This window comes from Leopardus geoffroyi, chromosome D3 (genome assembly GCF_018350155.1).
Source record: "Leopardus geoffroyi isolate Oge1 chromosome D3, O.geoffroyi_Oge1_pat1.0, whole genome shotgun sequence".
In the NCBI taxonomy this organism is placed as follows: Eukaryota; Metazoa; Chordata; class Mammalia; order Carnivora; family Felidae; genus Leopardus; species Leopardus geoffroyi.
In genome coordinates, this window is record NC_059339.1 from 28,786,681 (window position 1) to 28,814,386 (window position 27,706).

The window sequence follows — 27,706 nt, forward strand, 5'->3', positions numbered from 1 at the left end:
CCAGGACAGTTCCTAGGGAATGTCTAGGTAGCCAGAGCCACCAGCAGGCCAAGGCACAGTTCCAGGGCCTGGTAGCCAGGGGGTGTTCAGGGGCAAAGTGTGCCCAAGTCCAGTCCCCACAGGAAGCCCCGGACCCTCTGGCCCCTTCTTTAAATGAGGAGACAGCTGCAGCTCAGGGGTCTGGGCAGCAGGGCCCCAGAGTAGACGGATCTGCCCTTTAGGCTACAGGCCTCCCATGGTGCCTGCACACCTCCCAACATCTGTCACCTCTGACACCCTCACCATCTCCTGGCCAGAAAAGACTTTACCTGGGCTCTGATAAGGGGAACACTGAGGCGAGGCAATAGGGCCACCAGAGGCCCATAAGGCAGAACAAACCAGCCCAGAATGGTGTCTTGAACAATGGCCCAAGCCAGACTTGCTGGCTTAGTCCACTGAACCTCTACTACATGGCCTGCACTTTGGGGGCCGAAAAGGCACCACGGCCTTCCCTTCCTAAGTGCCCTGGGCCCAAGGTCCAGGTCCCAGCCAAGCTGGCCTTGCTTGCTCACAGCCAAAGGCCTAGTCAGTCTGGCTTCTAGAGCAAGCACCATAGCTGGAGTAGAGAATGGGTGGGCACCTATGTTCTGGAGTCTATGTTGAGGCCCAGGGTCTGTGACCAGAAAGGAAAGTAGCAGCCCACACCCTGGACCCTGTGCCTGCACTGCCCCTTCCAGGACCAGCTCCAAAGCTAACCCCTTTTCCTCCCAGGATGACTGGTGGCTCAGGGGTCTCCCTCCCCACACAGACCCTCAGAGCCAGCTTCACGGACCCCCACCTGCATTTCCATGTGCCCCCTTCACTGAGACCCAAGATGGGCCAGAACTTGGTGTGAAGACAGTGGTGGAAAAAGACAAATACCACCCTGCCTTGAAGCAGTTCTACCTAACAGGGTCAGGGGAGGGGGCGACCTGGGCATCTGCATTTCTAGACACTCCCGTGATGACTGTGAGGCTCCCCTGCCCCCTCTGAGGCCATCAGGTCCCCTCCCACATACAAAGCCACCTGGTCCTCGGGCTTTGGAAAATAAAACCTCTTCTCTGGGTGGCTGCCAGGGTTTAATGGCAACAGAGTGTAAAGGTGACGGCAGTTAAGTCCCATGGAGGCCGCCCCCTTTCTCCAGGCAGAGGCAGAGCCTCAGGGTTTTCCCTCTTCCCCAGGCCCTGCAGGGGACCCGAACCATTAATGAGTTAATAAGTGGCAAAGCCCACAAATCACCCAACTCTGCCTGTGCAGAAGGGCCCACTTGAATGCACAGAACCTAGATGGGGACAGTGTCTGGAGCTGGTGTTCCCACAGTCACAGCCAGCCTCCTCAACCCCAGCAGACCTGGCCCCTGGCCCAGGCACACAGACAGGGCCAGAGTGGGGAAGAAGCTGGGCCCTGCACAGTGCAGGGAGCTGGGCAGGCTGGGCTATTAGGATATTCCAGAAAGCAGAAGCAGAAAGCAGGCCTGTGTGCTGGTCCCCTTGGCTCAGTAGCTTTGTCCCTTCTTGGCCCATTCCTTCTGAAGCTACCTCTGTTCTGACCAACCAGCCTGGGGCAAGGGCTCCCCAACCTATTCCCCCACCTCTAATCTTCAGCTTCTGCTGGCCCCTCCACCCATGAAGCTCGGGCTGGGGTCTCCACAACCTATTTCTTTTTTTTTTTTTTTAACGTTTATTTATTTTTGAACAGAGACAGACAGAGCATGAGCGGGGGAGGGTCAGAGAGATGGAGACACAGAATCTGAAACGGGCTCCAGGCTCTGAGCTGTCAGCACAGAGCCCGACGTGGGGCTCGAACTCACGGACCGCGAGATCATGACCTGAGCCGAAGTCGGCCGCTTAACCGACTGAGCCACCCAGGCGCCCCGCCACAACCTATTTCTTGACCATTGCTGGATTTGACCTCAGGGGCTTCAGGGTCATGTTGACCACAGCTGCCTGTTCACTCCTCACCAATACCTCTGCAGCCCTCCTCAGGGCTCGTCGGGGTCCCTGGGGCCTCCCTTCCCACTCTACACTTGCTCCTGTGCAATCTGTCATGCTTCACAACCTGTCTCTGGGACTCTACCACCAGCCATGACCTCATCCTGCAGCACCTGTAGGATCGTGAACTCCTCGCCGCAGCAAAGGCATTGTTCATATCACAGCTCTCCATCAGCCTCGATAGTCAGGGAAAACCTCATAGCCCCTGTCTCCCCAGGCAGCCCAGCCCTGCCCGCCCAGGCAGCCCAGCTCTGCCCTTCCTGGCTCTCATACCACATCACAAATCTGGAGTCTGTCTACCTCTGCTCTCCCCAGCCTTTTCCAGCCCTCCTGTTGTCCCCTCCCAGGGATCTTAGGGGTCTCCTTCATTTCATAGGTGAGGCTCAGAGAAGGCAGAGCCCCTGGGTCACACAGCTTGACTCTAGCAGGCCTGGGGAAGGAATCCAGGGTATTTTGGCCTGCAGTATTTTAATTACTAAGGGGAGGAGGGCAAGAGTATCGTTAACGAGGCTCTAGGGACCAGCAGAAACAGATGCTAGAGGTCCCAGGGGGCCCAGTGACTCAGCAGGAATGGGGGGGGGGGTTGTCTGGGGTTGACAGAGTGCCAAATTCTCACCTCTCCTTGTACCTTCCAGAGAGACAGGCTGCAATCAACAAATGAATGAATGAATGAATGAATGAATGAATGAATAGAGGGGATCTAGGAGCATTCATGGTGGCCAGGGCCAGGACTGCCAAAGAACAGGGTTGGCAGCATCCTCAATCACACACACACACACACACACACACACACACACACACACAGGCACAGAGCTGCATAGAGGCTAGGCCCCTGTGGGATCTAGGGACACAGGTCCCAGTGGCTGCCTTGCCATCTCCCTCCCAGCCCAGCCAGGACCCACGCCAGACCCTCCCTCCCCACAATTCACTGGGGAGGCTCCCAGGGCACCCGGAGTCCTAACTAGCCCCTAGGGTTCAGTGAGAACAACATGCAGGGTAGAGGGATACTGCCCTCCAGAGGGGCCCACAGTGCACTGCCCATGACCCTGTGATGGACACAGGCAGCATGTGTGAAGGCACCAGGGTGAGAAAGACTGGAGTGCAGTAGTGAGGAGCTCCCACACAATGGAAAAGGTGGCAGGGACAGAAAAGCCAGCACAGGTGACCATGAGGGTCTTGAATGCCAGGCTTGAGGAGGTGCATTGGCTGACTAGGGTGGGTGGTAACGGCCCTGCCCCACCCAGGATGCTCAGCCCCAGACTCATTCACTCATTTACTCCTGCATCCAACATCTGGCATGTTTAGTATCTCTGGGAACTAAGTGACCTAGTCGTCCTGTGCTCAGGGCCCCTACTGTGAATCCAGGTGGACAGAGAACAGAGAGCCATTTAAACAGGCTGTGGGTGTGGGGCCTGAGTCACCTGCTGGAAGCTGGGGTGGCCAAAGAAGGCTGCCCTGCAGAAATGGGATGAGTGGGAGCTGCCAGGTATATGGTGTGTGTGTGTGTGTGTGTGTGTGTGTGTGTGTGTGTGTGTGTGGTGGGGGACATTCCCAGAAGAGAAACGGCCTGAGCAAAGGCCCAGAGGGGTGGAGGTTGTTGGATTAGAGCAGGTAAAAGAAGACATGGCCAGAATAGTGTGGGGTGGGCCAGGTCATCAAATGGCTTCCTGAGGACTGGGGCTCAGCAGGGAGATACCCAGACCAGGAAGGGCTTGAATGGAGGTACCTGTGAGGAGGATGGATTCCTGCAGCTGTGGGGGGTGGGGGTGGGGGGCCTGAACTATAGTATGGAGGTGGTGGCCCTAGCCAGAGAGGAGGACTGGGGACAGGTGGGTCCATAACCACACCTGCCTTCCCCTGACTGTGATCAGGACAGTAGTTTGGAGTATATGGTGTGAGCCTGTTTCCTGACTCTGGTCTGGGCGCGTAGGCTTCTGCAGCCTTCATTCCACGTCCTGTCACCTCCTGCCCAAAAGCCGGTCCAAGCTCCTCGACCCACGCTGGGACTCACCGACAGCACAGTCCCCCTGGGCAGGTCTAGCACACTCAAGGCTGCCTGCATTGCCCACACCCCCGCGTTCCCTGGCGCTCCATCTACCACCCCCTCTAGCCCTGTCGGAGTTCCCCGGGCCCAGGCCAGATTGCCCGCCCCCCCACCCCCACCCCCACGAGACCTCAGTCATTCCCACAGCCATCCCGGGGGCCCTCTCCACGGAGCGTCGCCGGGGCCCCAGCGGTCGCTAGGCTGCGGGCTGGAGCTCCCGGCCAGGCCCAGCGCCGGTGGCGGTGGCGGCTGCGGCACGGATGGCGGTGGAACCCGGGCGCCCGTGGGCCCAGGCTCGCAGTGTGTACGGCGCGAGCGAGGCGCTGCGACGGGCCGCTGGCCGCCGACGGGACAACGGGCCGCAGCCCAACGGGCCAGGCCCTGAAGAAGCCCGCGCCCCGGGCCGCCTGGCTCGCCTGCGGGGCCAGATCCGGGCCGAGGCAGCGGCGCGGGCTGACGCACCCCGGCTGCTGCGGCTGGTGGAGCGGGCAGGGGCTGCGGCCGGGGAGGCGCGGGCGCCGGGGGCCGGGGAGCGAGCGGACGCGCGCAGCAGCGGCTCGGTGTGCTCTGTGTGCGGGGAGCCGCGCGGCGGGGCCACCTACCCGGCGGGCGTCCTGGAGGTGAGCGAGCGGCGGCTTCAGGAGGGCCTGGCGGCAGTGCGCGCGGAGCTGGGCGCGGGGCTCGAGGCGCTGCGCGCGGAGCTGCGTGCCGAGCTGGACGCCCTGCGCGCACTGCTGCCGCCCCCGCCGCGGTCCGCCCGTCGGGAGCCCCGCGCAGTCCCCCGCGCGGCGCCCCGCGGCCCGACCCTGCTGCGAGCGCTGGGCACCATGAACGCCCTGGCCACGGTCGCGAGGCACGCCGACGACGTACCGGACGGCCCTGCAGACGGCAGCGCGAACCGGGCCCTGGACCGGAAGAACTTCAAGAAGACGCCGCTGCCGCCAGGGGCTCCGCAGGGCGGTGGGGATTGAGGGCTGCCCTGCCGAGGGTAGCCGCGACCAGGTGCGGGAAGCGCCCTCCTCCTATCTATTTATATGGACAGATACACCACCCTTGTAGATGGAGAAGGGTCCTCAGAAGCCGCCTGCTAGCGCTCCAGCATTAGGGTGTGGGTGGCGGGACGCGCCAAAGCTGAGGACTGTCGGGGGTCACGTCTGGGGAGTGCGGAGAGCCTCCGCGCAGCCAGTGATCTTCGCTGGAGACTGAGTCGGGAGGGGTGGATATCTTTCTGGCCTTAGAGCTGCAGAAGGGTCTGGGCCAGGGATGTGGCAGCCTCCCAGAGAGCCTCCGGGAGAGCCCAAGGGTCTTTCTCAGGGGAGGGTGTTACAGGTTTTTGTTTGTATTTGTTTTGTATTAAGGGTCTTGGGCTGGAGGCTGGGCACACACTACTACTGAGTGACCCACACACTACTCAATAGATGTTAGGGACATGTGGGCTGCTGGGACATTGTTACCTGGATACAGACTCACCCAGGGCAATGCCGCCTGGATATACAACCGCAGTCTGCAGGGCATCAACTGGACCACAGCTAGTCCCTGGCCAGCTTCATTCTGCTGACAGACCCAAACTCTTACTGGACAACATTGCCTGGGCACAGTAGCATCTAGTCAATGTTCTTGGGACTCTTAGCTTCGTTATGGACAGTGACACCAAGGGCACTTAACCTTTCACTTAGCCTCACCACAGGCAGACACCTGGACACCACTGTCTCTCCAGAAAGTGTCACCCTACACTCAGGTCCCATAGCCTAACTTCCCAGTGTCACCGGGGAGTGCTTTCACCTTGCACAGAGAGCCCTTCACTAGCTGTCCTTGTCACCAGGACCCACCCCACCTAGCACAGCCTGCAGCAGAGCCTGGAACTGGTAGCTTCTCACCTCCTGGCTTCGGAAACGTCAGTTGAAGTCATCATTTAATAGCGCACAGTGTCCTGGGGTCAGCCAGCTTGTTTGTTTGTTTTTTTTAAATAAAGTGTAGTATTAGACTTTAACAGGTGGCGTTTCCAAGACCTGCTAGTTTTTCTCCTTGGAAATGGGGGATCAGAGGGATCTGGGGAGGTGTGTGTGTTCTGGATACAGGTATGGGACTGGCTGTGATGGGGTGGGGGAGGGTCGCTCAGGGGTCCCCTGTTGTATGGCAGGCACACTGAGGCCTCAGTGGAATTCGGGCAGGAATCTCGCTTCCGTGGGAGAGGTAGTGTATTCCCACCCCACCCCCGCAAAATATGTGAGGCCAAGATCACTCTGTGTATCGTTTATTGCGGGAAGGGGTCGAATCTGGTTCCTAGGGGCTCTGCCAGAGCCACAGGCCCAGCAGAGCCGCGTGCACACGGGCTAGGGTTGGGGCGGGCGCCGAGGCTGCTGCGCAGATGGAGGCACCTGGAGAGGCCGAGACCCTGCGACCCCCGAGAGGCTGCTGCGGGCGGAAGTTCTCGGTGAGCGGTGCGGGGTGAGAGCCGCCGGGGAGCCCGGCCTGGAGCATGGTCTGGAATTGGGCCACCTGAGGGCTCGGAGCAGAGACAGGTTAAGACGTGGGCCGGGGCTGCGGGAGGGAGGGAAGAGGGCAGAGCTGCCCAGTGGAAAGGGTGGGGGCCCCACCTGTGCGCGCCCGATGGGTACCGCGTCCTCGAAGACAGTCCAGACAACCGAAGGCTGGCAGCCAGGCGTGGTTAGCGACCCCGAGTAGCGGTAGTAGCGCGAGAGGCCTGAGGCGCCCGGCAGCAGCGAGGCCAGCGGGAAGGTGGAGGCCAGATTCAGAGACTCCTGGGCCGGGGAGGGGAGGTGGGATTGCAATCGGCCTCCTTGTGCCCAGCCGCCCCCCTTGGCCCCCAGCTAACCCCGCGCCCCGGGTGCGACCCCGTGGCTCCTCACCGCGCTCAGACACGTTCTTCAGGCTGGATACCAGGACGGAGAAGTTGGCGTTGTCAGTGTCCTGCTCCTGGGGAGGGGGCTCCAAGTGAGAAGGGCTCTGAGTGGGTGGGTCTCCAAAGGGGAAATCTGAGGTGGGGAGAGGTCTAGAGGAGACTGTAAGTGGAATGGGGGTAGGCTCCCAGTGGGGGCAGCTTGGAGATCTGCTGGGGGAAGGGTCACCCTCCCTCCCCACTGACCCTGCAGACCCGGTACCTCTCCTTGGCCCCATCCTCCCACAGAACCCTTTAAATCCTATAAACCATACAGACTCCCCCAACAGCCCCACCAAAACTCTACAGGCCCACTCTGCTCCCTTTGCAGACCCCCTTTCTGGGAAGCACAAGGAGTCACAGAACTCCTCTGTCCCTCCCTCACTGCCAGGAGTTGCACAACCTCTCCCTCACCACTAACAGCACCGCCAGCACAGCCAGCCCATCGGGGTGACCTCGAGCTTCCCCCATGCTCTGGTACCTCGTGTTCATGTGGACCACGTGCATCTGGAGAGGCACAGACCGTGAGAGGTACCAGCTGCTCCTTCCACAGGGCACACCTACCACCCTACCCCCTACCCAAGCCCACCTCCATGGGGCGGCGCTGCCCATCCAGGCTGTGCTCTGAACCTGCTCGACCAGGGCCCCCCCAGTGGAAGTGCAGCTGCAGTGCGCGGTAGGCAGGCAGTGGCAGCCCGGCGCCCCGAATCTCCAGGTGGCTCTGTGGGCCAGCGTCTATGTGGAGCAGCACTGGGGGTAAAGGAGCACATGACACTCTTTCCCTCCACCCGCTTGCCCTTGTGCTGTTAGGGCACAGAGTGCCAGCACAGGGCCCCTTTGGGCTAGTCTGCTCCCTGGCCGGGCTTCCATGGAATAGGTCCTCTGGTGGTCAGCAGATGGCAGTGGAAAAAACCTACACTGCAATGAGGGGGAGAAGAGGGTGGCCCTCCTGTGGTGGGAGTTTTGACCCACCACAGCTGTGTGTGATACTGGGGGGCTGTGATGACTTCCGAGGTGCTGTGAGGGGCTCTGACTTCTGGGAATGTCCCGACTTCTGGTCCTCGGGGGCCATGGCTGATTGCTATTGTTAGGGGGATCCTGACACCTGTATATGGGGGTTCATGACCCCTGTTGGGGGTGTCTACCAGCGAGTATGGATGTTCCTGTGCTCTTTGTGGAGATTTTGATCCTTATGGGTGTGTTGGGGGGTAGTTCTCACTCCAAGGTGGGTTTCAGCTTGTGTCTGTGGGGATCCTGGCCGTAGGGTACTGACCTGTATGGCCATCATTCTCCAGGGTCCACGGGCCTGGAGGTGCTGTGTTGTAGCCCTGTAAGATGAAGGGTCCCAGGGTGGGGTCCCGCTGAACCAAGTGAAGGTCAATGTTGATGGGGGACTGGGCTGGGCCCCCACAGGCAGGGGCCATCTCCTTCCAGTGGGTGGGGCCTGAGGGAACAAGGTCAGGGATATGTTGGGGGGGGCTCGGGGGACAACTTGGGGATACACAGAGGAAGGCAGTGCCTCTCTCCCTCCCTCCTGCACATACCTAGAGAATCGCCCAGCCTCAGGAAGCTCCTTCCTGCTCACCCACACACCTGGACAGGTCACAACTGCCACACGTACCCCGACATAGCCTGGCCATAATGTTTGTAACACTCTCACGTAGGTAGGCACCACCTGGTCTGGGCCATACTCTGACACACAGTCACCTGCAGCTAGAGTGCCCCACAGGGAATGGGGATGGAAGGGTCTCCTGGCACGACAGTCACACACCCACACTGGGGACATGTATCACTTGCTCACACATGGGCTGACCATGCTGACAGCCTTACAGTCCCCACTTATATGAACAGCTTGGCACACATGCCAGGACTGGAGATCACACCAGCAACAAACACAGACACACAGGCCCGGGGGGGGGGGTGCGTCACACGCATGCTGCCTGGTACCCAGACAGCCACTGTGGCCCAGGACTCCAGACACAAACCTGCAGAAACCAGAGAAGCTTGGCATGCACACTGCTTTTGGTTCATGCTAGCATCAGACTGTCTAGTGGCCACAGGACAAAGACTGATACCATATAGCCTCACATGACACTCTGTCCTCACCACACTTTGGGTCCTGGGAGTCGTAGCACCAGGTGCCTGCGGACAGTGGACAGGGAACTGAGATGAGGGACAGCAATCTGGGCTCTCTCTGAGCTCCATGCAAGAAAGGGGCTCCTCCTCTCCTAAGACCCCAACATCTCCTCCCCCAAAGAAACCCCCCAGTGGCAGAGCTTTACAGGGAGAAGGGGGAGCTGCAAGGGAGGGTAGATTCGAGAAGGGTAGAATTCGAGATGGGCAGGGTCCAGGTGCTCACCCTCTGAGTCCCCGCGCACCACCAGTGGCATGGTGAGGAAGGCGAGTGCAAAGCCTGGAGACCGCATGGTGCAGCAGCCACTGTGACTCCAGAGGACTGGAAAGTGCCAGAGAACTGTGGGGCAGGCTAGGCAGCTGTTTATTAGTGGGGTGGGCTTAGGGGCGTGGCTAAGTCTTGTGGGCTCTCTGGCAGGCCACTGCAGAGAGGGTCAGAGGGGGCGGTGTCCAGGCAGGGCCACCAGCAGAGAAGACAGAGGTCTGAGATCACCAGGCACATGCTCTGATCCCAGGGCCGCGGCTGTGTTCTAGCAACAATCGCTGGCATTTACCGGAGCAAAACACTTTAAACAGACTCCCCCAATTAATTGGGGGGAGGCGCTATTATGCCCACTTAAAGAGGAGGAAACAGAAGCTGGGGGCCAGGAGTGACATGCCAAGGCCACCAAGTAAGGATGGAAATGAAAGGGGAGGGCACTTTGAATCCCAGTGCCCTTGACTTTTGAGGCTGGGGTGGGGAGGGTGTATTTCCCTTCTGTTGTGGGCCTGGGACCTCCCGAAGACCATAGGCTCTCTTGTATAGGTGTCTCCCCCACCCCTCCACGCCGCCCCACACACCTGGGAAAAGGCCCTCCTTTGGGGGATTACTCCACCAACAGGTCTTTGGGAAGCCACAGCTCTCCCACTCTGCCCCGCACCAGCCTGGTGGGGACACTTCAGGCTTCCCCAGCAGCTCCTGAGGCTCTGACTCCAGGCTGTGGCCTGAGCCTCAGCCCCTCAATTAATTCTCCTGGCAAGTGGAGCTGATTTTGCTGCCTCTTGGTGTAGCTGGGAGAGAAAGCAACATTGGAAAGCTGTTTACCCAGCATGTGTGTGCCTGTGGATGTGAGCATAATTGGGCCAGTGATGTGAAGGGAGATGGGGTGGGCTGGAGGGGGGGGGTAGCTTTCTCCAATCCCCAGAGGGTCAGGCTCTCCCCACTTTGGGGAAGGGGCGCTGTCAGCAGTGCTGACGGCACCCAGAACCGCCCCCCCCACCACCCTAGCAGCTATGTTCAGAAATGAGGGATGCTGTCCTTGAAGCTCCTATCCACACCAAGGGACTCCCTGTTCCTTTTTTATTTTTTTTTATTAAAAAAAAAATTTTTTTTTCAACGTTTATTTATTTTTGGGACAGAGAGAGACAGAGCATGAACGGGGAAGGGGCAGAGAGAGAGGGAGACACAGAATCGGAAATGGGCTCCAGGCTCTGAGCCATCAGCCCAGAGCCTGACGCGGGGCTCGAACTCATGGACCGCGAGATCGTGACCTGGCTGAAGTCGGACGCTTAACCGACTACGCCACCCAGGTGCCCCTCCCTGTTCCTTTTTTAACCCTGGCCCCTCGCCTGTCAGGCCCCAAGGATCCCCCTGCCCAGGCTGGAGCTGAATGCCAGGACGCTGGGTTAGGAAGGTAAGCACAAGGACCCACCTGAGGTTGAGTCCCCTGGACACCCTTTTGTTCCTCCATCACAGACTGGGAAATTATTGAAAGGACCATGGTCAGTGGGGCATCTTGGAGCCCTGCACCCCAGCCTGGCTCACCTAGATGCCCCAACTCCTCCATGCACCCATCTCAGCCACCCTGGCTGGAGTCTCCCATCGCAACTTAGGTCACACCAAAGACTGACCACGCCTCTTCCAGAACACAAATTTATTTGGCATTTGGATGAAATGGTTCTCACAGCATCTTAAGAAAAGGATTAGTGCCAACCCAACCAAAAATAAACCCAAACTAAAACCCTTAGTGAAAGGAGAACATAAAAACAGGCATCGAGACAATGTACAGTATCGACTCCTTCCTCCACCAGGTAAGTCGGGTCCTGGGGGAAGAGGCCCCTCCCAAGAGCCTGGCCTGTACCTCTGGGAGCCCAGTCAATCACAGGAGCACAAGGGGTTGGCCTTGGGATTCTTCATCAGACCCTGGAGCAGTGAGAACTTAACAAAGGGCGGCAATTGGACAGGAGGCCAAGGGCAGCCAGGCAGACCCCGGCTCCCCCACCTTGTTCCCCTCACAACCGCCCTCCAGCAGAGCTCACTCCTAGGCACCAGCTCCTGCACACACGGCATGCAGGCCTCTGTGCAGCCCAAGGACCCCAGTAGGCTGAGCACCCTGGTGCTGGGACAGAACCCTGGCCAGTCCAGAAGCCGGCCCACCATACTTCAGGCCACCTCCTTAATGCCTCCTGCATGCCTGATTGGCCCCAACAGTCCTTCGGTCCCCAAAGGGAGCTCCCCAGTCCCAGACATCTTGTGCCAACTGCCCTGTCCTCAACACATGGTTCTGAGGTCTGGGCCAGAGACAGGGGAGCTGTGAAGGACTCTCGGCTGTTGAAGTCAGGCCCCTATGTGCTCCGCTGGGATAGTCACTCCAAAGCAGACACGCTCAGGACACTCACCTGGCACCAGTAAGACCTGTGGCTGCTGCTCTAGACCTCGGCTCCCCTGAGCCCAGCACGCTGGAGGCACAACACACTTCCTGCTTTGTCTTCAGCAGTCAACGTGGGGCACACGTGCCCAGGGTGTATTCTTGAAGGATCAGCCCTATGGCAAGGGGAGCTCAGGACTGTTTGGCATGCAGCCCACCTGAGTCCTGCCTCCAGCACGCTGGATCCTGCGAGCCTAGACAGGCAGTTCAAAATTCACACCTCTGGCCGGCTCAAGGGATGACAGTTCTGTGGGGAAACTCAAAAATCTCATTCCATACTGGAAGAACACAATGGGTTTCCAATGGGAGAGTGTGAGAACATGCCTAGGACTGGACTGTGCCACCGAGGTCTGTCACCACAAAGCACCACAGAAACACCCACTTCTAGTCAACCCTCCTGTCACTGCATGCTGGTCTGGAAGAGCTACAAGGGGGACCAGGAGCAGGGCTCCATGCTCTCAGCCAAGGGGCAGAGGTGCAGACCTGGCCACACCTCAGTGCTGCCAAAGATGCCATGGCTGGCCTGGGAAACTGGGGCCCCAAGGCCGAATTCTGGCATACCGCCACCACCTGCAAACCTTGGACACAGATGTACACACACACACAGACACACGCGTACACACAGAAAGAAAAGATCCAGACATTCAACGTAGAAAAGATATGGATGTGCTAAAAATCGCACAGAACCCGCTTAATCTCCAAACCTCAGAAATGCTAAAAGCCCCGTGTCAGGAGACAAGACCACTGCCCAGGAGCAGGCAACAGGGTCCCTTGGTCAAAAGGCCCCTGGGCAGGGAACCCAGCACCCCGAGCTGCTGAGGATGGGAAGGTGGCATGCGGCCACTGGGCACTCGGCTCAGTGGTGGTGGTGTGCAAGTGGACTTTCAGGAGATGGACACAGCCCAGCGCATTAATTTCAGCCACCCCTCCCCCCAAAGAAACAACCCTTTATGGCACAAACAAGATAGGGTGGGGGGGCAGACCAGACCATGAGCAAATTCAATAGGAGTGGGGGGCTCCAGAGGGTAGCAGACTGGCTAGCTTAGCCCCCAACCCCCAAAGGAGGATCCAGGGCCAGGACACTCATGCGTGGCTAGGGGCCTTGGCCCAGCTCCAGGGTTGCCTCTTGAGGGAGCCATGCACAGCAATGCTGGGGAGAAAAATGACAGGGTAGGGCCAGGGCCCCCTGGCACAGAACTGGGCTTCACAGAGACCCAGCTTGAAAGACAGAGTGGAGAGTTCAACTTCCTTCCAAGACCCCCTCTGAGGGTCTTGGGCACCAGAGGCCCAGGCCAGCCCCTAACCCAGGGTAGGGTCACCCTTGATGTTCATGGCTGGGCTGGGGGGTATCCTCAGAGCGGCCACTATAGTAACCTCCAAGGGCATCTACCCTGAGGCAGACCAACCACCCAGACTATACTGACAGTCCACACACACAGTGGTGCCTGGAAGTGCTCCTCCTGAACAGTGGCTAGCGAGGTACACGTGGCAGCCCCAGGGCTCAGTGGCTGGCTGGCAGGCTCCTCTGGACGGCATGCTGCAGCGAGCAGGCCCACCAAAGCCAGGTGTGGTCTGACTCCCACCCATGCCCACAGTGCCTTCTTTGTTCCCTACTTCTGAAACGTGTGGTCTGAACAGACTTCGTCATTCTTCTGCCATTTGGAAAGAAAAAGACAGGGACCCAAAGCTAAGCATGTTTTTGGAGCCCTCAAGGAGACTCGGTGCAGGTGTTTGCTCCCTCGGGAGGTCGGTGTGGTCTCTACTCGTACATGCACGCCGTCAGCGGGTGTGCGGCAGTGCAGCTGGGTCCAGACTCACTTGCGGGCCCCTCAAATCTCCCACAGGGATCAGTGTTTTCTTGTCAGCAAAAAGGTGCTCTCTGCCCATTGGGGCCGTGGGCTGGGCCATCCTCTACACCACGGTATTGAGGGAACCGCGGCTGTGGCGGCCGCCCCCTGGCAGCGCCTCTGTCGCTGGGGTGCTCCCACTCTGGGTAGGGTCAGGGGGCACAAGCAGGGCACTGCTGCTGTCGGCTGAGTCTTCCAGGTCTGCCAGAGAGGCCCCTGTGGCAGGCACAGGGTGCTCCAGGCGCCGGGGTGATGCACCTTCACCGCCACCATCTCCTGGGGTTGGTGGCCTGGCCTCTGCTGGCTCAAAGGCATCGTCGTCTGCAGGGAGACAAAAGGGAGTCAGCAGGATGGCAGGCCTGGCACGGGGGAAGATGGTGGGCTGCACAGAACCAGGGGCTACTTCTCCTGCCTGAATGCTCCCGTGGTGGCGGGAGGAGGGGGAAGCTGTGCTCACCCCCCACTTTTGCCACCTGGCCCGGTACAAGGCACAGGGGTACAGTCGTGAGCAAGCCATGGCAATGTGATATGGAGGGACAGGCTTTGACAGAGTCCGCAGAACAAAGTTGGGGGAGAGGGAAAGTCCTCTCAGACTTGTTGGAGGTTGAAGCAGGGCTCACGTGACACAAGGGAGTTACTGGGCCGGATGTGGGCAGGCGGAACAGGGGACACAGCCCCCAGAAAAGGTGCTGTGGCTGGAATATGGGGATGAGAATGTAGAAGACAGGACCAGAGCAGACAGCTCCACAAACCTTACCGGGGTCTGTAGAAATCTCTGGTTTGAGGGAGGCTCTGTGGCAGCCCATTCCTTTCAGCGTGCCTGCTCCTTATTCCGGCTTTCTCCAAAAGCTCAAGGCATGGGGGCCCCTGTTTCCTGGCTGGCTCCCCCCCCCCCCCCCCAGCCTCAGCAGTCCTGTTACCTGCCCCAGGGAGCAACTGCTCCCTCACAGCCTGCTCCATGCAGCCATCTGGGACCCGCTGCCCCCCAGCAGCATCCCTGGCAGGAGCCTGTTCTACCCCGACCCCCTGGACGGCAGACTGAGACAAACTGTGTGTGCAGGGGTCAAATCCAGGTCTTGCCTGCACACCACAGGGAAGCAGTACTAGCAAACAGGCCCAAAAACACAGCGGCGCTGGCCCCACGACACACATTCTGCTGTGCTGTGTGGGTGTGCAAGGAGCCAGGCAAGGAGTGCAAGGAGTGGGGCACTGCCTGCTGTCATACTGCAGGGGGTTGTGTGCGTGTTAGAGGGTATTAACATGTAGGCAAACGGGATGGGACACCTGAGCTGCACATCAGGGACAGGAACAAGCTGGGCAATGGTGAGGAAACTGGCATTCCCTCTGTGCTACACAGACCTGTGAGGAATGATCTTCCACAGGAGCAGATGGACAAAAGACTTAAGCAGTAAGGCCAACATCACAGAACCAGTGCTTTCTTCCCATTTCACAGACAGGAAGGAATGTCACAAAGGCATCTCTAACAATTACCACATATGCACATGTGTCTTTGTGACCCAGCAGTTGGCTCTGGGCAGGCACCTGGAAGACCTGGGCCAGTCCTATCCCCACAACCGCCAACACCCAGTTCCCCATCTCTCCATACTGCCCAGCTGAGTGTGCCCCAAGGGCTGCTTGCTAACAGGTGTTCATGGGAGGAAGGCAAGGGGCAGCATGGCCACTGCCCACGGTCATCTGCATGTACAACCCTGGGAAGAGCCTGCCCACCAACAGGTGGTTCCACCTTAAATGGAAAGTCAAAAAGAAGCAGAAGGCCAAGGAAGAAGTGGAGGTTCAGGGTCCTGTGTACTGGGGAGGAGGACCAGTGAGCCTCTGGCTGCAGACAGAGGATGGCCAGTGATGTGCTGCTCCCTGTCCCTGGGAGGGAAGCACCTGCAGGGTTGTAGAACACGCTGTCGGGGTTAATGGAGGCCTCATAGGGCGGCGGTGGATCATCAGGCTGGTCGATGTCTGGGTACTTGTATGCGGTGTAGGGAGGAGGAGGGTCGTGGAAGTGGAACGTGCCGCCTTCTCCATCGTCAGAAAGGTGTAGGGGCGTGAGGCCGGTGCCGAACCCATCTGGGCCATAATCAAAGCCGGGGATCCTCCGGCCGAGGTTGAAGTGGTGCACTGAGCAACAGCAGGGAGAGACGAGCAACAGCTGAGTCACCCCAGAGGCCCACAGCATCTGACATCCCGACTGTCACACTTGTATGCCCAGCTGCCCACATGAGAGCCCTGAAGCTCTGATGCGGACCCCCCTTCCTTCAGAAAGTCCCTGCCCCTCACCCATGTGCAACCCATCATGACATCCTGCCACTTGCACCGCCCAGTCCTCACCACACCTCTCCAGCTTGAGTGTCTTTGTAGATGACTAGGTGAAAACTGAGGGTCTGTGGAAGGGCTGTGCTGTGAGGCCCCCAACTGCAGCTGGCACAGTCCCTTTGTATTCCTACCACCTTGATTCGGGGCCCTCCCCGGAGGGTCTGTACCCATCCCACTGCTCCCCACACAGACTGGGGACTGGGCGCTAGGGAGCACAGCTTGCTCACTGACACAAGGTGATTCCAGCAGCCCTATGGAGGGCACAGGCCACAGCAGAGAACTCTCTTGCTGCAGTGAACTTGGGCTGAGGAGGGCCAAGTCACACTCTAAGTTGCCTGACATTCACGGGCGTCTGCTGCTCTGCCCTCTCTGCCCACGGCAGGTGGCCCCGCTCATGGTCCAGGCCGTCAGAAAAGGTAACATCAACTATCTAAACATACAGCAGCAGCTGCGTGTCCTGTTTCAAGGTCTGGAGGGCCGGGGAGCATGGAGGCAGCTGGCACTGAGGGCACACCCCTCCCTCCACACATCCACGGCCTGATTTTGGGTCCCAAGGACAGCTCCTCCAGTTTCCCAGGTGTGCACTCAGCCCAGGAGCAGGTGAGTGGGTGGGACAGGGACACCCCACCAGGGCACCCCTATCATCTACACCCTCTTGCCTGTTCCCTTGCCCCCCCTTCCTACTTCCAGTACCCTCTCACCCTAAAGAGGACACAGCCCAGAGCAGGGCCCCCGCTGTGGCTATTATAGGTAGGGCCAAGTACACTCACAGTTTGCTCCAATCAGGGACTCAATGCGCTCCCGGCGCCTCTGGCGAAGCCGGTGGACCATGAAAAGCAGAAGCGACAGGATGAGGAAGGAGGAGATGCAGCTAACGATCAGACGCATCCCACTGGCCATGGAGTCAAACAGGCTGTTGCCATCTGTTACAAGGAGAGGAAAGAAATCGGCTGCTCTCAGAAAAGGAGAGCCTGATCCCCAGTGCTTAGTGCTACAGGAAGGCCACAGCCCTCCACCACCAGGCATCTATGTGGAAAAGGCAACTTGCTTCCTGATTCCCTGCACTTGACGTCTTAGGAGAGATGGGAAAAATGAAAACAGCTGAAAGTCAAGAATACTGTGGTTACAACAAAGGAGAGAAGCAAATCATGGGCCAGGAAAGATGTTTTACCTTCCAGTCTAGCACTCCTAAGTGCCAGGCAATGCGCCCCTTCTGCCTAAAAGCTGGCGGGTGCTGTGTTATGGGCCCCTGTGTCCCCAACCATATAGTACAAAATCAGGCAGATATGACCGAGCCACTGGACTCTAGACCAGGGATGCTCACCTGGGCGACTCTGCAACTTCCAGGGAACATTTGGCAATGCCTGGAGACTCTTTTGGTCATCATCAACCACTTGAGGGGTGGAGGCACTACTGGCATCTAGTGGGTAGAGGCCAGGGATGCTGCTCAACATCCTGCTATGCACAAGAAAGCCCCACATCACAGCACTCGGCCCCAAATGTTGACAATTCCACCCTGCCTTACCCTGGCGCACACCGGTGCTGGTTAGGTGCTTGCTATGGAGCTGCTGTGGGTAGGGCACAGATGGTGATCATGGGATGAGGGGTGAGGGAAGAGAACTTGCACTGGCTGAGTGCCTACAGTGTGACGGACATCTCCAGGGGCTCCTACCTAGATGAGATGAGCCACTCACACCAAGTCACAGAAGAGCAGAACCAGGAAGTGGTCCCAGGAACACCTGCCTCCACAAACCCAGAGGGAAGGCCAGGGAGGCTTCAGTGCAGGGAGGGGGGCAAGCACAGCGAGGAAGCGACCTATAGCCACTGGAAGCAGGACTCTGTGTGGGTGTAAGGGCCAAGGACTATCGTATCAATCCATACCAATGCAGATGGTCAGAGCTCACACTTGCCCTCCTCCCACGGGAGCCAGAAAGCTTCCCTCAAAGCTGCATTTATTGCTGACAACACTTGGGAAGTAAATATGTGGAAATGATACATTCTCTCACCAATTAGCTGCTTTTTTTGGTGCCTCTGATCCTCTTCCAGACTCAAGGGAACATTTTGTCTCTGTCTGTGGGAGGAAGTCTGTCAGCCCAGGGGGCTACTGACATGTCTATTAATTGGTGGTCAGCTCAGAGATCCCAAGGGAGCACCTAAAGGAGCAGCCCCTTTGCAATGACTCTTAATCACTTCTAAAATAAACCCAAGGACACAGTCAAGGTCCCTGACCATTCCTCCATGATGATTACCAGGAAGGAGGAAGCATCTCCTAGAAGAAAGTCACCTGCAGTCAGACACAAAGAAGACAGCACTGTTCTAGGATCAGAAGTCAGAGATCCCTGGGGACTCGCCACAACTGGTCCCTCCATGGGGCTCTGGACAGTACCAGACGGGGCTGTGTTCTGTCTTCCAGGCTACTGGTCCTTAGTTAACCCTTGGGCCCCAGAGGACATGTCTTGCTGGGGAAGATGCTGTTGCAACTGAAGGTGTCCTGAAGTTCACCTGGCCTGGCCCTTGGTCTGATGCTTGAGCCATCCCAGGTCCTTTTCACGCAGCTGCCCAGTCTGTGCATGAAGAACTTCAGTGATCAGGAACTTAACCATTTCACTGAGCTTGGTTACATGGTTAATGGTTTCAAATCTCTGTTAGAGATGGCAGGTGAAACAGAAGCTCAGCAGGAATCAGAGGCCAATGCCCTGGATTCTAACGTGGGCTCTGCTCCTGGCAGCTGCTCTGCTGGGCACCTCGTCTCACCTCTTGGGAGCCTTGTGACCCCAGGCTTCCCCAGGGCACCAGTGCAGGACGGGAATGGAGAGCGCCAGTTGCTCTGTGCCTCAGCCACCCTCAGAGCTGGCAATTCTGTTATTTTCATCTTCCATTAGGTGTGGTGGCCCAAGTGCATTCAATTTGTTTCCCTAGTGACCAGTTGAACATCTTTTCAGCTGTTTGGCTGCCATCATGTGTCTTCTTTGGTGAAGTGTCGTATTAAATCTTCTCCCCACTTTTTAAAAAAAAAGTTTATTTATTTATTTTGAGAAAGAGAGAGAGCATGTCTAGGTGCAAGAGGGGGTGGGGCAGAGAGAAAGGCAGAGACAGAATCCCAAGCAGGCTCTGCACTGTCCGTGCAGAGCCCAATGTGGGGCTTGAACCCACAAACTGTGAGAGAGACCATGACCTGAGCTGAAATCAAGAGTCGGATGCTCAACTGAGCCACCCAGGCACCCCTCCCCACTTTTTAATAGGGTGGTTTCTTATTATTGGGGTTTGTAGAGTCTTTATATACTCTGAATACAAGACTCTGACTTGTGTTTTGCAAATATTTTTTCTCTGCTGGTGGCTCATCTTTTCATTTCCTTAAGCAACTTTCAAAAGCAGAAGTTTTCAATTTTGATGAAGTCCAATTTATCAATTTTTCTTTTTTGGATCATGCTTTTGATGTCAGCTATAAATGTTGCCTATCCCAAGGTCACAAAGATTTTTGTTTTCTTTTAACAGACTTTATTTTTTTTAGAGCCTATATTTTCTTCTAGAAGTTTCTGAATTTTGAGTCAATTAAAAAATTTTTTTAATTTAAGTTTATTTATTTATTTATTTATTTAGAAAGAGAGAGAGAGAGACAGAGAGAGAGAGAGAGAGAGAGAGAATGGGAGAGCAGGGGAGGGGCAGAGAGAGAAGGAGAGACAGAATCCCAAGCAGGCTCTGTACTGTCAGCACAGAGCCCGATGTGGGGCTTGATCCCATGAACCACAATCATGACCTGAGCCAAAATCAAGAGTCAGATGCTTAACTGACTGAGCCACCCAGGTGCCCCTTAAGTTAATTTTTACACATAGTAGAATGTGTAGTTAAAGGTATGTATGTGTATATATGTGTGTGTATATTTGCATATGGATGTAAAATTTTCCAGCACCATTTGTTGAAAGATTATCCTTTGTCTATTTAATTGTTTTTGTACCGTTGTCAATTATCAGTTAACCATATAAGTGTGGGACTATTTCTAGACTCTATTCTAGAGTCCACTGATCTATATATCTCTTGATAATACTGAAATGTTTTGTTTACCAGGACTGTACACTAAGTTTTACATCAGGTACCATGAATCCTCCAACTTATTAAAAACTGTTTTGGCTATTCTAATTCCTCTGCCATTCTACATAAATTTTAGAATCAGTCTGTCAATGTCTGCCAAAAGTCTGCTGGAATTTTGGTTGGGACTGCACTGTATCCATAGATAATTTGGGGGAATTAACTGTATAATGATAGAGTCTTATGATCCATGAACATGGTACACCTCTCCTTTTATTTACACCTTTGATTTCTTTCATCAGTATTTTATGATTTGTAGCATATGGACTGCACATATTGGTAGGGTTTATACCAAGGATTTCATGGTTTTGGTACTACTGTAAATGGTACTTTTCTTAGAAATTTCAATTTCCAACTGTTCATAGGCAGTATATATAAAAACAATGTAGTTTTATATATTGACCTTGTATCTGGAGACCCTGCTAAAGACACTTATTAGTTTTGGTATCTTTCCTGTAGATCCTCTGGGATTTCCTATGCAGACAATCATGTCATCTACTAAAAAAGATTATTTCACTTTTCTCTTCTGATCTGGATACCATTTCATTTTCGGCATTGCCCTTGACCTCTTGAACAACCCTAAACAGAATAAGAGCAGATATCCTTACCTTATTGAAGGGGATATTTTCCCAAAGTCCCCAGTTTGGGTGGCAGTGTCTCTGTCCTTTTTGGAATACAGGCATTTCCCAGGAGAAAATGCTCCAACCTGGGAAGCAGTCAGGAGCCTGCAAAAGTAAGGCTGAAGCAAGAGGCAAGGAGAGGCCCTGGATAAGCTGCTCTGGCAGCACAGGAGAATGGCCTACAGCAGCTATGGTCTCATCCAGAGGCCCTGAAAGCCCTGCTCTGCTGAGAAGTCCTCAGGGTTGGTTAGGCTCTACAGGTCTTATATATGTCTAATCATTCTTACAAAGCTTGGATGGAGAGGTAAGGCAACACTGGTAGACTCCTAAGAAATGGAATGAGAAGTCCAGGTGATGTGACTTGTGAAAGCCAGAGTTTGACTCATGTGGAAAATAAGTGAGTTGGAGGCTCAGAGTGATGTGGCCAGGACACAGACCTGGTAAACAATGAATAGGTGCTTGTCAGAATCCCATAGGAATTCATCCTACACAAGAGGTAGCATCTACCATGTGGGATAGGGAGGCCCAAGTATACTTACACTGAACTCCATGTTCCCTGATGGCTCCATATCTGACTGCACGTTTGGGACGTGTGCCAGAGTGCCCCATTTGGCTAAATCTCAGATACCGCTGACATTACTTTGCCCTCTCCCCAGAAGCCTTCCTGGCATGCAGGACATTGACAGCTCTCTACTCAAGGAGAGCTCTTGTTGTTGTGGCTCTCACGGGCTAACTCTAGCTGTTGCACCAGCGCTAGGCAAACAGTATCTCCTTCACAGGGGCCCTGGAGGTTGGAGATGGCCTCCCTGCCCTGCCCAAGCTGTTCATCTACAGGGTCCACAAGCTCAGGAACGGCCACAAGTCCCTGCTCTCTCATATTGCAGCAGCCAAGATAAAAAACAAATTCATGCTTTTGATTTACATTTCTCTTAAGATTATGAATTTATAGAGATGCCAATTGCACTGGTGTGGAGAACAATCCAGCATGCTGTATGGAGTGTGATGCCCACTCATGGTCCTACAGATTACGTTGCTATCTGTTGCTCTTTAGTGTGTGTGTACGTGGAAAAGGAAGGAAGAGGGTTATCCAGAGACCACATGCCTACATAGTGTCTAACCACAAAGCACCACCTGGTAGAAAGGAGTTTTCTCTTGAAATTGAGGATAATATTTAATCTTTTTCTTGAAGATTTTAACAGTAAAAATCGAGGACTATAAGCAGTAAAAAGTGTCATTATCCTCCAGATCACCATAGCCAAGAAAGAGCTCAAGTAGGGACATAAGTCTTGAGAAAGACAGGCCAGGTCTGAAGCTATCATTTACAACTGATTCATGAACAGACACTCACACTCAAGTTAAAGTTCACTGGTGCACAATACCTATTACCTGAGAGCTGACATGAGCCAACTTGAGAGGTGGCAGTTAGAGGAAGCTGGGTCATATGACACATACATGCCCAGAAGAGTAACTGGCCAGCTCTGTGAACAAATGCTGCCACTGCTGCTATGCCATGTGCCATGAGCTCTCATAAGTCCCCACCACTGAGAAAGCAAAAATACATGTAGGCTCCAGCTTGGAACAGGGAGGCTGACTCGTGACCCACCATCAGTCTCACCTGGGTCCAGGCACATGAACTTGCAGCACTCCTTGGGGTCCTTGCGGTACTGCTGGCAGCCCTGGGGCCTCTCACAGAGGGCAGCCACACACATCTCAGGCTCCCCACCGTGGCAGGTGCAGCTCAGGCATGGGTCGTCTCCTTTGGGGGTAAAATAGAACCCTTCATCCACCACATTGTCCTTGATGTCAACACATGTTTGACCTGCAACAAACCAAACACACACATGCCTATTACATACGCATTATCAGCAGGAGCCCTGATTCTCTCCACCTGGGGGGCAGATGACAACAGAGGAGTTGGCAAGATCAACCTGGGAGCCCTCCCAGTGCTGGAGTGTGTGAGTCTGCCCCATGGCCGCAGGGAGTGGCTATCTGAGAAAGGTCACTACAGCTCACTATTAGGACAAAGCACACCTGGCCATGAGCCCAGACAGCTACGAGAGAGAAGAGTGCTAGATTCCGGGGAAAAGCCCATGGAGAAGGGTTTGCTTTTTTTTTTTTTTTTTTTTTTTTAATTTTTTTTTTTCAACGTTTATTTATTTCTGGGACAGAGAGAGACAGAGCATGAACGGGGGAGGGGCAGAGAGAGAGGGAGACACAGAATCCGAAACAGGCTCCAGGCTCTGAGCCATCAGCCCAGAGCCCGACGCGGGGCTCAAACTCACGGACCATGAGATCGTGACCTGGCTGAAGTCGGACGCTTAACCGACTGCGCCACCCAGGCGCCCCGAGAAGGGTTTGCTTTTAAGTGTTTGCCTAAGCAGTTTACTTAGAGGTTTCCTCAACTTTAAGATGCAGCTGCCATGTCTATTAACTATTTTGTGACACATTTGAGAATGTGTCTCAAATGAGTCTCCCGAGAAGCTGCTAGTTCTGCTTGTGAAGACAGTTCACCAGTCCTAAGACAGACACATTGAACTGTATGCAGAGCTGACCTGGGGCTAGAGAAAGAGAAATAGCCATGGCCAGAGACAAGAGGGAGTTGAGAAGTCAGACTTTTTCTGCCAAAGTCAGCAAGCAGACACAACAGATGCCTGGGGGAAGGGATGAGTGATGAGGCAGGGGCAGTTCTCCAAAAGACAGATGCTCAGTGAAAAGCAAAGGGACATAAGAAGTCTGTTTCAGTGTCTAAATGGAATAGAGATGTCTAGAAAAACTCATCAGAAATCCCACAACCAGGGGTCTGTGCCTCACTTTAAGACTGGCTACATAACTCATGTGGTCAGAAATCTACATAACTCATGTGGTCAGAAATTTTCAGGGCAAGAAACTCACGTAGAATTGTTCTCTGCTAGAAGAGAAAAAGAATGAAGAAAAATGAGCAGCCTTCAGAGAAATGCAGGACACCATCAAGTGCACCATCACAGACAAAACTCAAGTACCAGAAAGAGAGTGGAAAAAGAAGAAATATCTGAAGAAATAAGGGCTGAAAACCTGACGAATTCATTGAAAAACAAAACCTATATATGTAGGAAGCATAACAAACTCCAAGTTGGATAAATGCACAAAACCTAAACACATCCAACACATCATAGTAAAAGTGCTAAAGCTGGAGAAAAGGTGAAAACCTTAAAAACAGCAAACCAGAAATGACTTGTTACTGATAAGGGGACCCTCAGAAGACTAACAGCTGACTTCTCAGCAGAAAGAACAGAGGCAAGAAGGCAGTGGGTAACATAACAATGGTGCTCAAAGAAAAAACCGTCAACTAAGAATCCCATATCCAGCAAACCCAGCTTTCCAAACTTGACAGCAAAATAAAGACTTTCCCCAGAGAGACAAGACCCGAAAGAATTTGTTGCTTTCACACTCACCTTACAAGAAATACCAAAGGAAGCCATTTTTTTAACCCCCACTAAGGGAAGTTCTTCAGGCTAAAAGCAAGTGACCCTCAGAGAAGAATTTGAGTCCATACAAAAAAAAAAAAAAAAAAAAGCACCAGAAAAGATAATTATGTAATTATGAAAGACAATATATAAATGATTTTTTTTTTCCTCTTAACTGACTGAAAAGGCAATTCTATAAAATACTGTCTTTATATAATGTTGTATTGGGCTCCTAACATATAGAAATGTAATGTATGTGTTTGCCAATAAAGCCCAAAGGAGGTGTGTGGAAGCAAAGCTGCTGTGGGCTAATAAAATGACTGGAGGTGATAATTAATAACCACGTATTGTTGGTTTGTAACGCTAACAGACCTAATGTATGTAATAGTATTACTATAGAAAAAGGGAAAGGAAATGGAGTTATACAGAGGTAACATTTCACATATCACTGAAATGAACCTTGCATCGATCTGAATAAAATATATATGGCAAAATGCATATGTATACGTACATGGAATTAGTGGTTATAGTTGCACTTACCTGTGAATAAACTAAAGTGCTGAATGGTATACTTTAAATGCGGGAATTGTAAGGTATAGAATCTTAAATTGAGAGTAACTTGTTTTGTGAGTGTTCCACAAGACTAGCAAACATTTCTAATAAATTTTAACTTGATAAACAAATGATAACTTGCAATACGATACTGAATGTCACATGATCACAAAAAGAGTCAATGGTTCTTCTATCTCTTTCTCTCCCTGCAGGATTGTGGGTGATCATATCCTATGCTCAGACGCTCGGTCTCAGGCTATCGTGTTTGCAGTAATCGGTGATTTTTCAGAACGTTGGAAGGTGCCCGCACTGGCACTACTGTATTTTGTCACTTCAAAGCACCTATGGACAGTCCTTTGCTTTTCCATACAAGAATACGCTTAGGAATGCCTTGCTTCATTCTAGGTCAGGCTGCCTGCAGATACAGACCCTTTCTTCTCCTGCCTTATTGCCAGTTACATTAAATACAGTATATGACAAGAGTTTATTAATACTGTACTGTAGTCAACATCTGTGCGAGCATATGCAATGGCCCCCATGCAGAAAAAGATTCCATTGAGGCAACAGATAACAGTGATTCCGTTAGTGATAATGAAAGTTACCTTACATGATAACCCTCCTCTCTCCTGTCTCCCTCACACCAGCCATGAAAGTTTTCAAAGGTAAGTGTAGGTTAATTTATTTTTCTTTTATATTCTGTGTTTTATTATTCTGTACTATATTATAGTATTGTAATAATTTTTATATGAATATTTTTGGGTTGCAGAACAAATCACCTGAGTTTCCATGATTTCTTATGGGGAAATTTGATATACAGTGCTTTGGATTACAAGCATGTTTCTGGAACAAATTATGCTTGCACACCAAGGTTTGACTGTGTGTGAATTTTATCTCGATAAAGATGTTTAAAAAAATGATGGCTGAGATCTTCCCATAATTAATCAAACACATAAATCCCCAGGGGTCCTAAAAGGACAAATAAAAATAAATCAATAACAGTGTGATGAAATCTCAGTGTATCAACAAAGAGAAACTCTCAAAAGCAACAAGAGAGATGAAGATTACCGACTGTTCTGTGTTCCTTTAGGCAGGCCAGTCAGGTGTGGCCACAAGAGAAGCGACAAGGGAGGCACAGGAAAACAAAGAGTATTATACTCATAGGTCCTGAACCGACAGAGTCCTTGCATGCCAAGAGGGATCACACAGGAAGAGCACCAAGAGTGCTGCTCAACCAAGTGGGTGGGGAGCAGAGAAGGAGCGAGGACCCACAGCAAGAGCTTTACTGGGGGTCAGGGCAGAGAACACAAGTAAAAGCATGAGGGGATTTCACTGGGGCATTTGAAACGTCACTAGGTCACAGACAGGGAAGGAACAAGAATGGGAACTTATGGCAGAGGCCAACCTTATTACACTGGGGCCCCTGGCCACCTGGATGGGGTGCTCTTAGCAAGTAATAAGTTTTAAAATTTATAATGCACCTACAAGGAAAACCAAGGAAAGGTATACAACAGTTCAGAACAAGGACAGGCAGAAACAATAAAATAACATCTTCAAAGTTTTGAGAAAAAGTAACTGTTAACCTACAAATCTATACCCAGATAAACTAACATTCAGGATTGGAGGCAAAAATTACAGACTTTTCACACAGAGAGTAACAGAGTATAACACTAACAACACAACCTCTTCTCAAAGAGCTGCTGAAGAATACATTTGAGAGATAAAAAGCCAAACGCAGAAAGAAGTGGGGTGCAAGAGGAAATAATAAATAAGAAACTGATAAACATATGAGCAAATATATATATAAATGCTAACTTCATAAAACAAGTGATTCATTTAAGAAGTGTTGAAACAGGGGTGCCTGGGTGGCTCAGTTGGTTAAGCGTCCAACTCTTTTCTCTCTCTCTCTTTTTTTTTTTTTATGTTTGTTTATTTCTGAGAGAGAGAAAAAGAGAGCAAGCAGGGGAGGGGCAGAGAGAACCAGAAGAAGAATCAGAAGCAGGCTCCGGGCTCTGAGTTGTAAGCCCAGAGCCCAATGCGGGACTCAAACCTACAGACCGCGAGACCATGACCTGAGCCGAAGTCAGACGCTTAACTGAGCCACCCAAGCGCCCCTCTTTTTTTAAAGTTTATTTATTTTGAGAGAGGAAGAGGGAGAGCTTACACATGTAAGCAGGGGAAGGGCAGAGAGAGGGAGAGAGAATCCCAAGCAGGCTCCATGCTGTTAGCGCAGAGCCCAGTGGGGGGGCTCCACCTCATGAACCATGAGATCATGGTTCTGAGGAGAGATCAAGAGTCAGACACTAAACAGACTGAGCCACCCAGGTGCCTCAAGCATCTGACTCTTGACTTCAGATCAGGTCATGATCTCACGGTTCATGGAATCAAGCCCCATTTCTGGCTCTATGCTGACAGTGCCAAGCCTGCTTGGGATTCTCCCTCTCTCTCTCTCTCTCTCAAAAATAAGCATAAAAAAATAAAAGAAATGTAAAACAAAGTAAAATGAAAGTAACAGACAACATGTATACCCATACTTGAAGCTGGGGAACAACTAGAGCTAAAGCAATATAAGGTCTTTGTATTAACCAGGTGGAAGTTAGAGGCACTGTCTTTAGATTTAAAAAACAAATCAATTATGCCCTTTAAAAATGTAAGGATAACCACTAACAGGAAAGGCAGATATAATTTCTGAACCAGTATAAGAAAAAAAGAGACTTGAGAAAAGTTGATTAATCTCATATGAGTCAGTAAAAGATTTAAAAAAACAAGCAAAATTCTGGGTAAAGAGCACAGAACAAGGTGCTAAAATCAACTTGAAGACTTAATTAAAAGAGTACAAAAAGACATATTAAAAGGAAGCTAGCACAAACATATTATGTAATAATAAAAATAGGTCATATATATTGAGAGCTTTCTCTATGCCAAGGACTATTCTTTGCACTGAGCATATGCTAACTATCTCTCCCAACAACACAGTGAGGTGGGTGCTCTACTACCCCCTGGTTCCTAATGTGGAACCCAAGGACAGAGCTCAAGAAATTGCCCAAAGCCAAATCTGGATTTA

The 27,706-nt window shown here is 53.1% G+C and overlaps 3 protein-coding genes across 16 annotated transcripts in view; 1 reads left to right on the top strand and 2 right to left on the bottom strand.

The window, feature by feature from the left end:
• The first annotated feature begins 4,313 nt into the window (after positions 1-4,313).
• FAM246C (family with sequence similarity 246 member C) lies at positions 4,314-6,014 on the top strand. Its single transcript, XM_045459269.1, has one exon. The coding sequence runs from the start codon at positions 4,314-4,316 to the stop codon at positions 5,022-5,024; it is 711 nt and encodes a 236-aa protein (XP_045315225.1). The 3' UTR covers positions 5,025-6,014.
• Positions 6,015-6,291: 277 nt separating this feature from the next.
• LOC123587457 (carbonic anhydrase 15-like) lies at positions 6,292-10,406 on the bottom strand. 8 transcript variants are annotated; one of them, XM_045457270.1, is made up of 8 exons: positions 9,312-10,406; positions 9,041-9,094; positions 8,226-8,396; positions 7,542-7,702; positions 7,367-7,459; positions 6,924-7,002; positions 6,651-6,815; positions 6,292-6,559 (listed from the first exon to the last, which is right to left on the bottom strand). In XM_045457270.1, the coding sequence occupies exons 1-8, from the start codon at positions 9,376-9,378 to the stop codon at positions 6,387-6,389; spliced, it is 963 nt and encodes a 320-aa protein (XP_045313226.1). In that variant the 5' UTR covers positions 9,379-10,406; the 3' UTR covers positions 6,292-6,386. The 8 variants fall into 8 exon arrangements, with proteins under 8 accessions (XP_045313226.1, XP_045313221.1, XP_045313219.1 ...); XM_045457265.1 differs by having other exon boundaries at positions 6,292-6,552; positions 7,542-7,687; positions 9,312-10,401; XM_045457263.1 differs by having other exon boundaries at positions 6,292-6,552; positions 9,312-10,400.
• Positions 10,407-10,983: 577 nt separating this feature from the next.
• DGCR2 (DiGeorge syndrome critical region gene 2) overlaps positions 10,984-27,706 on the bottom strand; it is a 98,667-nt gene continuing 81,944 nt past the window's right edge. For 4 of the 7 annotated variants that reach the window (XM_045459147.1, XM_045459150.1, XM_045459149.1 and 1 more), the window contains 4 exons: positions 22,266-22,469; positions 16,715-16,867; positions 15,513-15,749; positions 10,984-13,940 (listed from right to left, as the gene is read on the bottom strand). In XM_045459147.1, coding sequence (XP_045315103.1) covers positions 13,684-13,940; positions 15,513-15,749; positions 16,715-16,867; positions 22,266-22,469 — 851 coding nt within the window. In that variant the 3' untranslated portion in view covers positions 10,984-13,683. Of the gene's footprint in view, positions 13,941-15,512; positions 15,750-16,714; positions 16,868-17,268; positions 17,365-22,265; positions 22,470-27,706 lie in introns of all 7 variants that reach the window. The other 3 variants (XM_045459145.1, XM_045459148.1, XM_045459143.1) reach the window with 1 other exon arrangement.

Coding starts and splice junctions, on each gene's coding strand:
- FAM246C (XM_045459269.1), top strand. CDS start 4,314: ATGGCGGTGGAACCCGGGCGCCCGTGGGCCCAGGCTCGCAGTGTGTAC.
- LOC123587457 (XM_045457263.1), bottom strand. CDS start 9,378: ATGCGGTCTCCAGGCTTTGCACTCGCCTTCCTCACCATGCCACTGGTG. Junction 9,095..9,311: donor GGTGCGCGGGGACTCAGAGG/GTGAGCACCTGG, acceptor CACTGTCCGCAG/GCACCTGGTGCTACGACTCC. Junction 6,553..6,650: donor TACCCATCGGGCGCGCACAG/GTGGGGCCCCCA, acceptor CCGAGCCCTCAG/GTGGCCCAATTCCAGACCAT.